Here is a 13,900-nt window from a genome sequence, read left to right on the forward strand (position 1 = left end):
GATAGATAGATAGATAGATAGATAGATAGATAGATAGATAGATAGATAGATAGATAGATAGATAGATAGATAGATAGATAGATAGATAGATATACACACACAACAATTAAGTTCTCAACTGAAACAAAACTTGTCTCACATCAAAAACTCTATTTGCCCACTACAAAACCCTGTCTCTAAAGAGTGTAACCTGAGTGGCGAACAAGGCGTTGGCCATAGTGTGCCACCAAAGGGGGTTGATACCACTTGGCATGATGCTGGACGACAGCCCTTATTCACTGTCAAAGGGGTTTCTATTCACAACGGAGAAAACGATGAAATGCCTCCATTATAGTGGGGACCAAAGGGCCCCGGTGCAGCCAGACACCTGATCTCCTCTTTGGCTCTGGCTTCCCTTTGTCAGAGTATTTCATAACTAGCATACCCACTTTAAAAAAGGACTTGATGCCGGAGCAGCGATGGACCTGAGACTCTGTGTTTCTGCACTCAGACATGGGAAATAAACAAACCATCTTTACGGCACAGCAGCTAGATGCCTATCAGGTTGGTATCACTCATGTTTCTTTATCAATTAATTGATAAGGCTCACTCAGAATGAATGGAGCTACCATTATCAGTATTAGCTTAACATCTACGAACAAGATTAATCAGACCTCTTCATACTTTTTATTAGCAAAAAAGAAAGGGATCCAGTCCCATGTGGTGCAGCACTTCCTGACATTCAGAGTCAGTGTTTTCCTGATATTGTGTGATGACTGGATTTGCTTTTGACTTGCATCATTTTGATGAAAAGAAAACTCTCAGAAGTAATTTGAGGTGCAAAGTTAGAGATGTCATATGGTAAATAAATGGTAAGTGGCAAGTAAGGTATTTATAAATAAAGTTTTTCATTTGATTTTTGGTGCTAATTTAATGGAGAAATGTTGGAGAAACATTAATATTTACACAAAAATAATTGCCATTTAAAAAAAAGTATTAAATTTCACTGCTTTGATCCACCGCAACATCACCACAACATGCTGATACATGATAATAATAATCGTAATAGACAGACAGAGATCATTTTGCCTGTTTTGTAAGCAATTCATAATTTGTTTCCAAAAACTGCATGTTTACTTCTCTACTTTACCAAAATTGTGTAAAAATAAGTGTCTTTTATTGATGTATTGCTATTACTGAGTAAAGATTATACACATCACTGTATGCAAACAGCTCACATTGAATTTAAATTGCATTTACAGGACTGTACATATTTCACAAGAAAGGAAATTCTGAGGTGAGCCTACATTACTTCAGTTATTTTGTTTATACTTCCTGCTTTATGACATCCCTCCAGTGCAGAAAAGATCAAACTAAACATGGACTCAGGATAAGTTGTGTCAGATCTCATTAATTTCCTGAGTCATTGCTTATGTAGCATGCTTGACAGAGCTGAATTTTGTTCTATTCTGCACAATACCATACTGTAACTCTAAACTAGACTATCAGGACACCTGTCTTGATGTGGGGCAGACTGCCACTGAGATCACAGGCTATTTTTACTGTGCTGGAAAGTGTATAAGTTGAATGTTTTCTGTTTTCAAAATAGTGTCCGTAGCTGAAAAGCAAGTTCTTAACTTAACTTTTCCTTTCTAACTTTTCCTTGTCCCTTTAAAGTGTAACTCTACATATTATAGGACATATCTTGTAATTCAATATTGATAGTAAATTTTTTAAACCTTTCCTAGACTCTTCTACCGCTATCGGGATTTGGCACCGCAGCTCGTTCCTCTTGACTACACCAACCACCCAGATGTGAAGTTACCATATGAGCTGATTGGCAGCATGCCAGAGCTGAAGGTAGTCCCGCTGCACTGGTCCGCACACGCCCTGCAGACCCGCGCTCTCTCCCTGTGTTCCCAATCCATAATTAATGACCAATTAATCGACAGAATTCTTCGAGCGGTTATATGTTACCTGACTCCTTTAAACTTGAAGGATGTTGGTGGGTCCCAGAGGACACACTTGGTGGAAATAGGTCAATTATATGCCTCTTTACTCAGTGACAGCAAGGTAAACAGGTGTGTTAACAAGCTGGTCACTGACATGCCCCAAGAAAGGGAGAGTGAGCCGGTCACGATCAGGGTCACGCCCGAGGTTGCCACTTTTTCCAAGCTGTTTTTATTACTAAAGATAATTTTATGACTTTATTGGATTTCAAATAGAAAAACAAAACTGAAGTAAAATCACAAACAGCACAGTTTTGTTAGAACAGGACTAAACTGCATCACATCGAACAGGCAGAAGTTAGTTGTGCTGAACATTTGTGTGTTCATGCTTTGACTGTTTGTTTAGGACAACCCGTTTCGACAGAGGATCGCTGAGGTTTTCTCTGAGGATGGCGAGGGAAACATGACACTGGACGACTTCTTGGACATGTTTTCTGTCCTCAGTGAGATGGCTCCACGGGACCTCAAGGCCTACTATGCTTTCAAAATTTATGGTAAAATCTTCATAAATCAAGGATGCTTGTCATTGTTTTTGTTTTTTCTTTAAAACCAATGTTAATTCCAACCAATTTTTACATTTTTGCAGTTTCACAAATCATACTGTGCATACTTTACTACACACGGTACATAACAAAGTATGTGAATAACCCTTCCTACTGCCACTGCAAGCTGAAAAAATACATTTAAATGTTAACATTTTACACCAAATAAGGAGATATTTCAACTTAAATGCACTGTTTACAAGGCAATCATGGAAACAAAATTGCTATACGTTAAACTGCAGAAAACAGCATTGAGTTAAGCTCATTATTAGTTAGAATAAGGGCAAATTTAATGTTAGAGCCATGCAGATATACCGCTGGATTTTCTGCACCTGATTTGAGTTGTGAAAGGGGATGTTTGGTTTCCAACATCCCAGACAGAAGAGTGGGCGTTAAACACATCTTGAAACTTGCAGCATTTAAAGAAGCGGTTTGTCAGTAAAACTGAACTGATTATTGTGCAAAAAATGTACGATGAAATCATCAGCAGTAATATATATTCATCCTGAAGGGTTATGGATCGGTAAACACAGCAGATGGGGAATGGAAAGTTTAGGATCATATACCAGCTCGTCAAAGCCTCGGTTTAAAAAAAAAGACAGCTGACAACTTGTGAAACTACACACGAGAACTTTTCATTCCTTATTCAGACTAACAAGGGTGACGTAGTTACACTATAATGAAAAGGATTATAAGAAAAAACAGCCTGCTTTTCTTCATTAAATTAATCATACACTAAATATTTCAGCCACATTAACAAAATATAAGGTGAAAAAAAAAAGTTGTTAGCTTTAGTTCCACATTTGTCCAAAACAATATATTAAAAACTGTCTTTTGTCCAACCAGATTAGTCTAAAACATGTTCAATTTACAGCCAACAGACACAAAAAGGCTTAAGTTGAATAATTAATTAACTGATGTATTATTTGACCTGTTGATATTTTTTTATTTATTTATTTTTTCTGTAAGATTTCAACAACGATGACTTCATCTGCAAGTCAGACCTGGAGAAGACGCTGAACAAGCTGACTCGTAACGAGCTGACAGAAGACGAGGTGAGGATGGTGTGCGAGAAGGTGATCGATGAGGCCGACCTGGACAATGATGGCCGTCTGTCACTCGAAGATTTTCAGCACATGATCGTTAGAGCTCCGGACTTCCTCAGGTAAACCAGCAGTAAACATTTACAATAACATGTAAACCCATCAACAAGGACTAGATGTGTTATTTGGTTATAACTATTGACTCTAATATAGAATATTGTCCTTTTGCTGACTTTCATAATGAGAAGTGCTTTCTGTTCACAGCACTTTTCATATAAGGATATAAGCAAATGAAGCAATTCTCTACATTTGCTACCTGGAATAGCCCCAAAGGATGGACTGGAAATACTTCAGAATGAAATCCTGCCATCTTCACATCTTCATCATTTTTTTTAATGTAAAAATAAATAAAATGACCAAAATCATTGTTCTGGCATTCTTTAAGGAGTCCATGTCCAGTTTTTCTCTTACAGAAACAACAACAGTCATGCTGTGACTGCAGATCTTTCATCAGGTGGAGGCTTTGGCCAATCCCTCAAGACAAGGCTCATTAGCTATGATTATCAACAGTGGATTTGTGTCTTGTATCAAAAGGGGTTCAGTTACACTGGACAATAAACAATAAACACGCCAGAATATTCCAGTGAGCCAATAATAGGAGAGCCATTTGTCATGAAAGCAGTCAGTGGGTAAACTGATAGTTTCCTGTGACATCCAGCCAATAAAGCCACTGAATTGAAACGCACAAGGTTAGTTTTATAACCTTATTTTATTAAATCAAAAGTTCACATATCTACAAAATTGTAGATACATTTTATATGGGTTTAGAAAGTACAGTACAATTTAAGCAGACCTACTTTTTAGTGATATTTACAATGTTTTGTTGATTTTTCCTATTATTGTCCCTGTGTACTTCACACTAATGGAATAAAATATGGCTGTAAAAAGGGAAACATTTCAAGAAAACAAAAGATATGACTTAAAAACAAAATCAAAGAGGAAGTATCATATTTCAGAAAAAAATTATACAGCTCGAGTCCCATAAAAGTTTGCTCCCTATGTTTCTGTTTATGACTTAAAGCTCGAACAAAACGGTGCCGTCTTCACAGTTCGACACCCGCTCTCTTCCCGCTCAACAGTACCCCGCTGTGCTAGGTTTCACCTGCACTGATGCACCAATGCAGCTTTAAATAAACAGAGCGTGTCCTCTCTTTTTGGCTCAGTGACTGACACAAAACAAAAATAACAAAAAGCCCATACATTCAACCGTACAGCTCTGTAGGTATGTCTGAAAAAAAAAGTACATTACACACACGCACAGGTCCGAGATTCACAATGCATAGCTCACCTATGACAGAATAGATTACTAGTGGTTAAGACAAATGGCCATGGTATTCATGAGGTCCCAAATTATTTGATATTACAAAAGGTGCATGAAACATATTGTCCCTCAATACTGTGCATGTAGGAACTTGATTTTAAGACTGACATAAACATAGAAACAATGGAAACAGACTCAGAATCCACATCTAAGTTCAACACAGGTGGAGTGTACATAATTGCATCACACTCCCCAGATTAGCTGTCTCTAATAAAATACTGATTCATATTTGAAGTTTGGCAGTTACCTAAGATGCACCGTGTGCTTCTGGCGCCACCTAGCTGTCAGATCTAATGTCCACAATGGGAAAAAACAAACCTGTAAAAGGATCCAGAATACCCCAAACAGGGCTATCTTTAGCTTAATTCAAGCCATCTCTATGTAAACTCATAAAATATTACTTTTAAACTACGGGTTGGCAAGCACAGTAGTATAAAAAAGAGAGGCTGAAAGACTTATCTTTTACATGCAGATATATGCTGAAATAACTCACAGTCTGAGGAAGGAAACGTTTTTAAGAGGACTAATAACAGGGCAGTGGACTGCTAGCTGTGAACTACCAGAGGAGATCAAGTCCTTTGGGTGTTGTAAAATGTTGGTAATATATGTCCTTTATATTACCAAGACTCAAAAGGAGCAAAAGAAATTTATAGCTGTACTGTATTGCAAAACTATCACTTGGCACAGACTACACACAAACCACAATTTACTGGTAAAGTGCAAGGAGAGCTGCATGACAGCAGGGAAGGGGCAGAAGGGGCTTACAGTGTGAAACTTCAAGTGATTTTAACTGCTCATCAAACAACCAGAGACGTCATTCAGCTTAACTGCGACTAAGAGCTGACAGGAAAAATTCAGACATCAATCTATTTTAAAGAAGAGCTGAGGCGACAGACCAAAGGAGAGAAACAAACTTCAATAATAAATCGTTTAAAAAGTCATTTTTCAAGATAAATACCAATAAGTGCAGCATCTCAAATAAATGAGATTGCTGCTTTTCTGCCTCATGTGACAATAAACTGATTATTTTAGGACATCTTTAGTGGCTTCAAACAGGCTGTGGTTTCAAACTATAAATTAAGGTCTCATTGTTACAGTAATCCTATTATTACAAATTTAAGACTGGTCATTTGCTACATCAAGAAATGTTCCTAAACAGAGTATTTGCATTTTCATCATTAGAATGACAAAAACCTAAACTGTAGTTTAAGATAATATATTCCTCTTCATCACTCACTGAAAGGAGGAGAATGCACCAATGGTGGAGTAATCATTTTCTGTCACAAAAAAAATAATTGTCAAGGACAACAAGAGCAGTGCTCTCAGCTCATTCTGTCTGATCCTTGACTGACAGTGAAAAGGAAACCTGTACAGCTCTGTTTCACAGCATTTCAAGCTCATCGGCCTCTGGTTGAAATTTGTCACATAAAAAAAGGGAAAGAGTGCTATTAAAAATAGATCTAAATATATCACATTTGTAATCCAGTCCACAAACTATTAATGACTTCTCATCCCTTGTTCTGCTACCGGTTGTGTGAATGAGTGAGTGAGGATAATGAAGAGACTAACTCTGGAGTAAGAGCCCATTCCTTTGTGTTAAATGGAACATCTGGATAATGCTCCTGGCTGAGTCCTCCAACCAGCAGAGCACCATGACTCATGAAGTCAACATTTATCCTTAAAATGGAAAAGATGAAACTCTGGAAGCTTTCAGAAGAGGAAGCAAGGAGGGGAAGTCCTCCATTTACTGACAATATAATGGCTTACGTGGGCTTTTAGGACTGACCATAGCTGGAGAGAAAGGGGGAGGAAGTGCTAAGAGCAAGAACAGTCTATTTATGTCCAGTCAGTATGAAAGGCCTCAGTCCTCAGAGTAGGCTACAGCGGAAGAAGCTGGTCTTTTTCTGAGGCTCTGAGATCTTTACGCCCTGACTGCTTCCTTGCGGTGTGTTGCCCTCCTGCAGCAAAAACAACAAAGAAAAACAAAAGACAAGTCAAAACACTGTCATCTGCTGCACAGTTTTCCACAAGCTGGAAAAACGCAAAAACATTCCATAAAGAGAGCCACAAGAGCTGCTGATCATTTTCCTCACAGTTTTATCCTTACCAATTTTGTGTCCATTTTTGATTTGATGTCTCTGGCCAGCATCAAAAACGCCTGTGAAACAGAAAAGCATGCTTTCAAAATTCTAATCTTCATCTACCGTAAATTCAACTCAAGAATTTAATGCAGCTGGACCTAATAGTCACATGGTTCAATTAGATTCAATTTTATTTATATAGTGCCAAACAGTAACAACAACAGTCGCCTCAAGGTGCTTATATTATAGGGTGAAGACACAAAAATAATAGAGAGAAACCCCCAAAAAAATCAAACGACCTCTTTTGAGCAAGCACTTGGTAACAGTGGGAAGGAAAAACTCCCTTCTAACAGGAAGAAACCTCCAGCAGAAACAGGTCAGCGAGGGGCAGCCATTTGGCGCAACTGGCTTTGGGACGAAAAGTCCAGTTATCACCAACAAGGTTCTTAATTTTGTGCATATGGGAGCTTCGCTTTCTAACCACGAAAGATGACATCAATATTAGACACAAGCAGGTGACATGTTTTGGGGTTTTTCTGGAGGCAAATACTGTTGTGATTTAGCGCCATATAAATAAAACTGAACTGAATGTTTACATGACGTATCAAATTAACTGTGCCATGTGTTCTAGCTGACAAAGTGCTTACATTTTCCACGTTGATGTTGGACTTTGCGCTGGTCTCCATGAACTTTATTCCATACTCTAGTGCAAGCTGAAATAAATAAACAAATAAATAAAGCTTTAAAAAAATTCTGCTGACACTTTTATTCAAAGCATATTACTTTAACATTGCAATAATGACTAAGATTCCCCCTCGACTGATGATCTAGGTGGAAATGACACAGAGTATCACCAGCTACTTGTTGGTTTCCATCAATGAAGTAAATTTATATAAAATGTACTTACAGTAACCCCTGCATGTAACCAACACTAACTCAGATGCATGTGTATTAAGGATGGGCATTTCAAGCAAGCACGCTATTTAACATTAACTAGGAACAAGTCGCCTATTTTCCAATAGTTGGAAACTGCTTTTAAATGACTATAAACAGCTATGTCAGACTTTTCACCATGCTAGCTTTACCTCGTTTCCATTTGTTATATGCATTTAATCCATAAAAGACCCTTTGATGGCTGTAATAATGATTGGCTTTGCATATTACAGCGACATATAACCTCAGTCTGGCACATGGTACTTGGTAGTGCACCCTGTCGTTTAAAACCTAGCCGATGTTTTACTGCCACCTACAGGTAGTAAAAGTGCATTAAATCCAACCAGGCAATAATAAAAACAAGGAAGAAACACTTTTGTAAAATCATGGATATCCCAGATGTGAATGCACACAGACGCGAGAAAACAGAATGATAACATGTCTTTCTGTTGGACTGATTTTAAACTACAGTGGCAGAAACACTAGTTTCTCTTCTCTCCTCTCAGTTTCACTGTGTGTTTGTGCTGGTGAACCTGAAACTGCAAGAACAGCCAACCATTCCTCCCCACAGGGAGAGCTCACTGTGTGACTACATGAAAATAACTCTTTGGAGAAGATTATGTGAGACCATGCATCTGTCAAGCTTCTCACCTTTTCCCCCATCTCTTTGGACACCTGCCGTTTGTCATTGATGTCACATTTGTTGCCAAGGACCATCTTCTCAACGTCCGCTGACGCATGCTGGATTAGAAGAGTTTGAATTTTAAAACGGTACATGATACCAAACAGACTTTTGATGGGTAGAACATAAGTGGATGAGTTTATATTTGGACCAGAATGTACCTCTTCTATATTCCTTATCCAGTTCTTGATATTTTCAAAGGATTTTTCGTTTGTGATGTCGTAGACGAGCATGATGCCCTGTAAAGAGCAGTACAATCATAAATAAATGCAGGTGAAGCTGCACCTTCAACAGGAAAGAGGATGTAAATCACATCTGTCTGTCAGCATGTGAAGACACCCACCATTGCACCTCTGTAGTAGGCTGTTGTGATTGTTCGGAAGCGTTCCTGACCAGCTGTATCCCTAAAGAAAAAACATCATTAGTTATCTGAAAGCTTAAGGACAAAATATCAAATTGAATGTTTGTGGAAATTATTAGAAAAGTTAACACAAATTTCTAACTAATATCAAGCATGACAGCTAATACACTAAATGTATATTAAAACTGATGAAACAGTTATCTTAAACTTGCTAGTTGAACAGGCTGATATAGAGCTGGCAGTGTATAAACACATCCAACATACATGTAACGGGCTTTTTAAATACCTCTTCATTGGTACAGGAGTAAAACACCAGCATACAGTATATTACTACCGTGTAGTGCTTGTGGGTAACTGTATTAAGTCTGCAACAGTGCATTAATGTAACAAATAATAAATTCAAGGAAAACATCTCGGCACACAAAACTTTCTTCAACATAAACAAGCTATAATACTAATATCTGCAACCTTACAATAATTGTCAAATTTAAATTATGCTAGCTAGGATTACAATTGGGTACTCCTAGCTAGCCAGGTAACATTAACGGTAGAAGCCAAATATGGCACTACATTGAAGTAAAAAGCCTAACAGGTGGTCTGCTAATAACTGACTTTAGCCCTCTTTATTAAAGTCTGGAAGTTATGTGGCTTTATTTTTTGTGTAAATGACATTAAAATGTATTTCTTTTATTCTACATACACTCCTATCTGAAGTCTCTGTAGACTACAATGTTCACAGACAACACTGTGATCTGTAGTGAGAGTTGGGAGGAAGCCAAAGAGAACTTGGAAAGGTGGAGGTATGCAGTGAAGAGAAAAGGATTGCAAGTCACTGAAGCAAGATAGAATACATGTGTGAATGAGAGGAGGACATAACATAACAGTGAAGAGCAGAGGTAGTAAAGCTGGATAAGTTGAAACACCTGGGGTGAACCATCCAAAACACTGGACAGTTTATGAGCGAGATGAAGACGAGCGTTTAGGCAAGGTGGAGTGGGTGGAGATGAGTGTTGGGGTGATTTGTAACAGAAGCATAGTGGCATTAGTGAAAGGGAAAGTTTATACAAGAACAATGGTTTGAGGATGATGTCACTAGCAAAAACACAGGAGGCAAAGCTGGAGGTGGCAGAGCTGAAAGTGATCTTGAGGAACAGGTTTATAAATGACTACATCAGAGAGACAGCTCAGATTTGAGCGGTTTAGAGACAAAGTTATGCTGCACTTCATTTGCATCAAGAGAGATGTAAATCCTGAGCTGAGCATGCTCCAGTAGTCAAGTTGGAGCAACAACAGGATTTGTTTAGCTACTTATCAAAGTAGAGCTGCTGCTGTAGCAGGTTCATGGATACAACCTGGTCAGTGTTCTAATTTAGCGAGTCACAAATACACAACAGTGGTGGTGCAGAGTATGAGTATTACAATTTTACTACGGTTCATGGTTGCCATCTTGAATTGTTAAGCCTGGTTTTTCTGAGGCTCCTCCAACTTTCCGAGCTCAAAATCTGACTTGAGGGAACAGTTCAGATGTAAATTCCATCTGCCAACTTTAACTAGAACACACTATTACAAAGACAAAAAGGAAACGGTTTGGCCATGTGCACTGGAGGAATAGTTGAAATTGGGCAAAGCATGTTAAATATAGAGCTGTTAGTCAGGAGGAAAAGAGGAAGACCTCAGAGAAGATTAATGGATCTAGTGAAGGTCATAAAAGGGGTTTGGTGTAACAGAAAATGAGGATGCTAGAGATAGGGTGAGGTGGAGGCATATTATCCATTGCAAACCATGCAATGTAATGTCCACTCATGGAAAAAGTGGTAGTGGTTAAAACACATTAATTTTAAAAATGATTACATCTGTGATTCTTATCACTGATAATGTATAAGAAGCACATAAGCAGTGAACTCAAGTATTAAACTAGAGCTTGTAAAGTGTATATACATAGTGTAAAATACTGAAAATAATTATTTGGAAAAAAAATCAACCAACACTAAATGTGTATTAAAACTAAATTAAAACAATGACAAATACAAAACATTGTCGGCAAAATTATGTCACATGTCCAGCATTAAACTTACCATATTTGTAACTTTATCTTCTTGCCGTCAAGCTCTATTGTCCTAATCTTGAAATCAATGCCTGCGATTAAAATAAAAACCCAACATGAATGTCAAATCATAACGATAGCTTAGTAGCTCGGCTCTAGCTGTCAACATTGGCTAAGTCTACTTTTTCAGCAAGAAAAATAACACCTACGGGCTGCTAATAAGCTACAGGAATATGATCATAAACAACCATTACACCAAATATCCGTGTTTCGTATGTCTTCCGAGAATGTAGACGGAGCCAAACGGCTAATGTGCCACTCGGCTAACCGTCTTGGTTAGCAACCCGGCATCAGGTTATTATACAACAAAACATTTCTGCTTAAACATGCGCCACACGTACAAACAAAGGTTATCAGTGCTTCACTTCACTACACTGAATTAACTAGTCAATCGTACTGCTGCTACTTTAGCAAATACACATTCTGCCTATATCAATGTAAAAGAGAAACTAGTTCCTTCTGCTGAAATCCAGCAAGTAGACGGCCTCACCGAGGAAGCCCATTGACGTACTGTAAACAGAGAATGGCTCGGTTTTTGTTTCCCCCAAATACTCACCTATAGTTGAGATAAACGTTGAATTGAAGGCGTCTTCCGAAAACCTGAACAGGACGCAGGTCTTCCCGACACCAGAGTCTCCGATTAACAGTAATTTAAACAAATAGTCGTATGTTTTCGCCATACTTGATATTATTGCGGAAATCCCGCCCGGCAAAGAAGCAATGTAAATGAGCTGGAATGACGCCCCCTGCTGGCCCGGAATTCAACAGCGTTTCAGACTGTGACCGTGAGGCTTTTAGATTGTTGGCTTACTTAAGGTAGACCAGGTTATAATTGTGACTTATTTAACCTGTGCTACTTTATGCTTTTTTTTTTAATCTACTGTACTTGTTACTCTACTGTATAACTATTGCCTTAATTCAATATAAAGTTTTGTTCTTGCCATTTTATTATGTACACCTTGCTAGGACCAGTTTGGGTTTCTTTTTTGCTTTTTGAATTGCTTTCATTCTTCACGGCATAGATTTAGCAATGTGCTCCAAACATTCCCCAGAGATTTTGGTTCAAATTCACAAAGTTGCTGCAGATTTGTCAGCTACAGGTTCATGACGTGAATCTCCATCTTTGGGTTCCACTACAACCCAAATTGCTCTACCCAGATTAAGAGCTGAGGACTGTGGAGGCCATTTGAATACAGTGAACTTATTGTCATATCAAAAAAAAAAAAAACAGTTTGGGATGATCTGAGCTTTGTGACATGATGTATTATCCAGCTGGGTACACAAATTAAGGGATTGACACGGCATTAATGGATGGACATGGACAGCAACACCAGCAACCTAGACAGGCAGGGTTGGCATTCAAACAATGCCAGGCAATACTTTCCCAGTTGTCTGTTGTCCAGTTTTGGTGAGCCTGTGTAAACTGTATCCTCAGTTTCCCATCCTCAGCTGACAGGAGAGGCACCTGTTGTGCTCCTATGCTGCTGTAGCCCATCTGCTTCAAGACTTGATGTCTGGTGCTACTCTGCATACCTTGGTTGCAATGAGTGGTTATTTGAGTTGCTGTCAGCTTCAACTCAAAGCATTTACTGACATTAATACTACTACTACAGGATTACATTGTTTCTTACATTTCGGTATACTTGGAAATCAAGGGAAATTTGTGTTTATTAATTAAAAAAGCAACTTCCATTTGAATTACAATTCAACAAAAGAAAAAAAATGAAATGCAAATTACCACAGCCTAAAAAAGGGTCAATTAGGACTTCTAATGAGGTTGGAAAGTAGAGTAAACGTGAAAAAGGAAACTGTAAAGATGAAAGGCAAAACAACTAAATGATTACAAAACAACAATAATTATTTTACCTGGTTTATCTTTTTTTAATAGCTGTTTAAAGTAAAAGTTGCATTTAAAAGCGAGTTGAGTGAACAGTCATATTCATCTGTTTCTGTGTGAACATGTTTATTTAGACGGTATAGGCGTATAGCATAAGCCAGGAATTGTGGTTTAGTTTAATAACCAGGAGAGAGAAAAAGTGTTTTTGTGCATCCATGTCTTAAGGAGCCTTATTTTTATATTAATAACATTAATGCATAGTGGTGTTAAATATTATATTGTACATTAAGAAGGTCTAATTGTATTCAATGACATATAATTTTTTTGATAGGTGTAGTAAAAAGAATTATAGATCCATTTATAAAGATATATATATACATGTAACGAGGGACTGTGTATTAGATAGGTATATTTATTTGTAACATATATGTATACATTAGACTATATGATTAAAACAGATAAGTAATGAGCTATAGTGGTAGGAATTAATAAGTATTTGCTTCCTCCTACTCCTTTTTTGAATGGGAAGTGGTCAATTCAAAAAAATTGGTTTTATTTGAGTTCATTTTCATTTGTTTTAATGTGTATTTAAAACACTTGATGTGTTTGAAATAAGGATTTGATTGATTGATAGTGAACACTAATCTTTTTGTTGTGAAGGGTTTTTTTTTCTTTTTTTAATCTAACTGAATTGTAGGACTTTTCTTTTTTGTGTTAATGCATTTTGAAGCGTCTCGAAAACCGTTGTTTCCAAAACTTTCCATCAGATCACACAGCCTTCTTTACTGCCTGGCCTCTGTCATGGTCTGTTAACAAGACTCACACGATTTTGCAACACTTTGTGCTGAAGCCAATAAGTGTTGATGCAGAGTTGGATCGTGTTTCTAATAGTGAGTAATTGTTGCATAATGTTGAGGTTTAATGTTGAGGACGTAGTCTTTAACTTTT

At 37.7% G+C, this 13,900-nt stretch overlaps 2 protein-coding genes across 2 annotated transcripts; one reads left to right on the forward strand and one right to left on the reverse strand.

Moving 5' to 3' along the window:
- Window positions 1–470: 470 nt before the first annotated feature.
- cib3 (calcium and integrin binding family member 3) lies at window positions 471–3,988 on the forward strand. The gene is made up of 6 exons (XM_005936669.3): window positions 471–543; window positions 1,242–1,276; window positions 1,728–1,839; window positions 2,335–2,482; window positions 3,500–3,695; window positions 3,838–3,988. Exons 1-6 carry the CDS (start codon window positions 493–495, stop codon window positions 3,857–3,859), a joined length of 564 nt encoding a protein of 187 aa, XP_005936731.1. The 5' UTR covers window positions 471–492; the 3' UTR covers window positions 3,860–3,988.
- A 335-nt stretch (window positions 3,989–4,323) lies between these two features.
- LOC102299515 (ras-related protein Rab-8A) lies at window positions 4,324–13,503 on the reverse strand. Its single transcript, XM_005936671.3, has 8 exons — window positions 11,672–13,503; window positions 11,087–11,147; window positions 8,994–9,054; window positions 8,812–8,889; window positions 8,620–8,709; window positions 7,683–7,748; window positions 7,062–7,112; window positions 4,324–6,912 (listed from the first exon to the last, which is right to left on the reverse strand). Exons 1-8 carry the CDS (start codon window positions 11,793–11,795, stop codon window positions 6,823–6,825), a joined length of 621 nt encoding a protein of 206 aa, XP_005936733.1. The 5' UTR covers window positions 11,796–13,503; the 3' UTR covers window positions 4,324–6,822.
- Between the last annotated feature and the right edge of the window lie 397 nt (window positions 13,504–13,900).

The sequence above is a fragment of the Haplochromis burtoni genome, unplaced genomic scaffold, assembly GCF_018398535.1.
Source record: "Haplochromis burtoni strain Fernald_Lab_line unplaced genomic scaffold, NCSU_Asbu1 Contig_219, whole genome shotgun sequence".
NCBI classification, from domain to species: Eukaryota; Metazoa; Chordata; class Actinopteri; order Cichliformes; family Cichlidae; genus Haplochromis; species Haplochromis burtoni.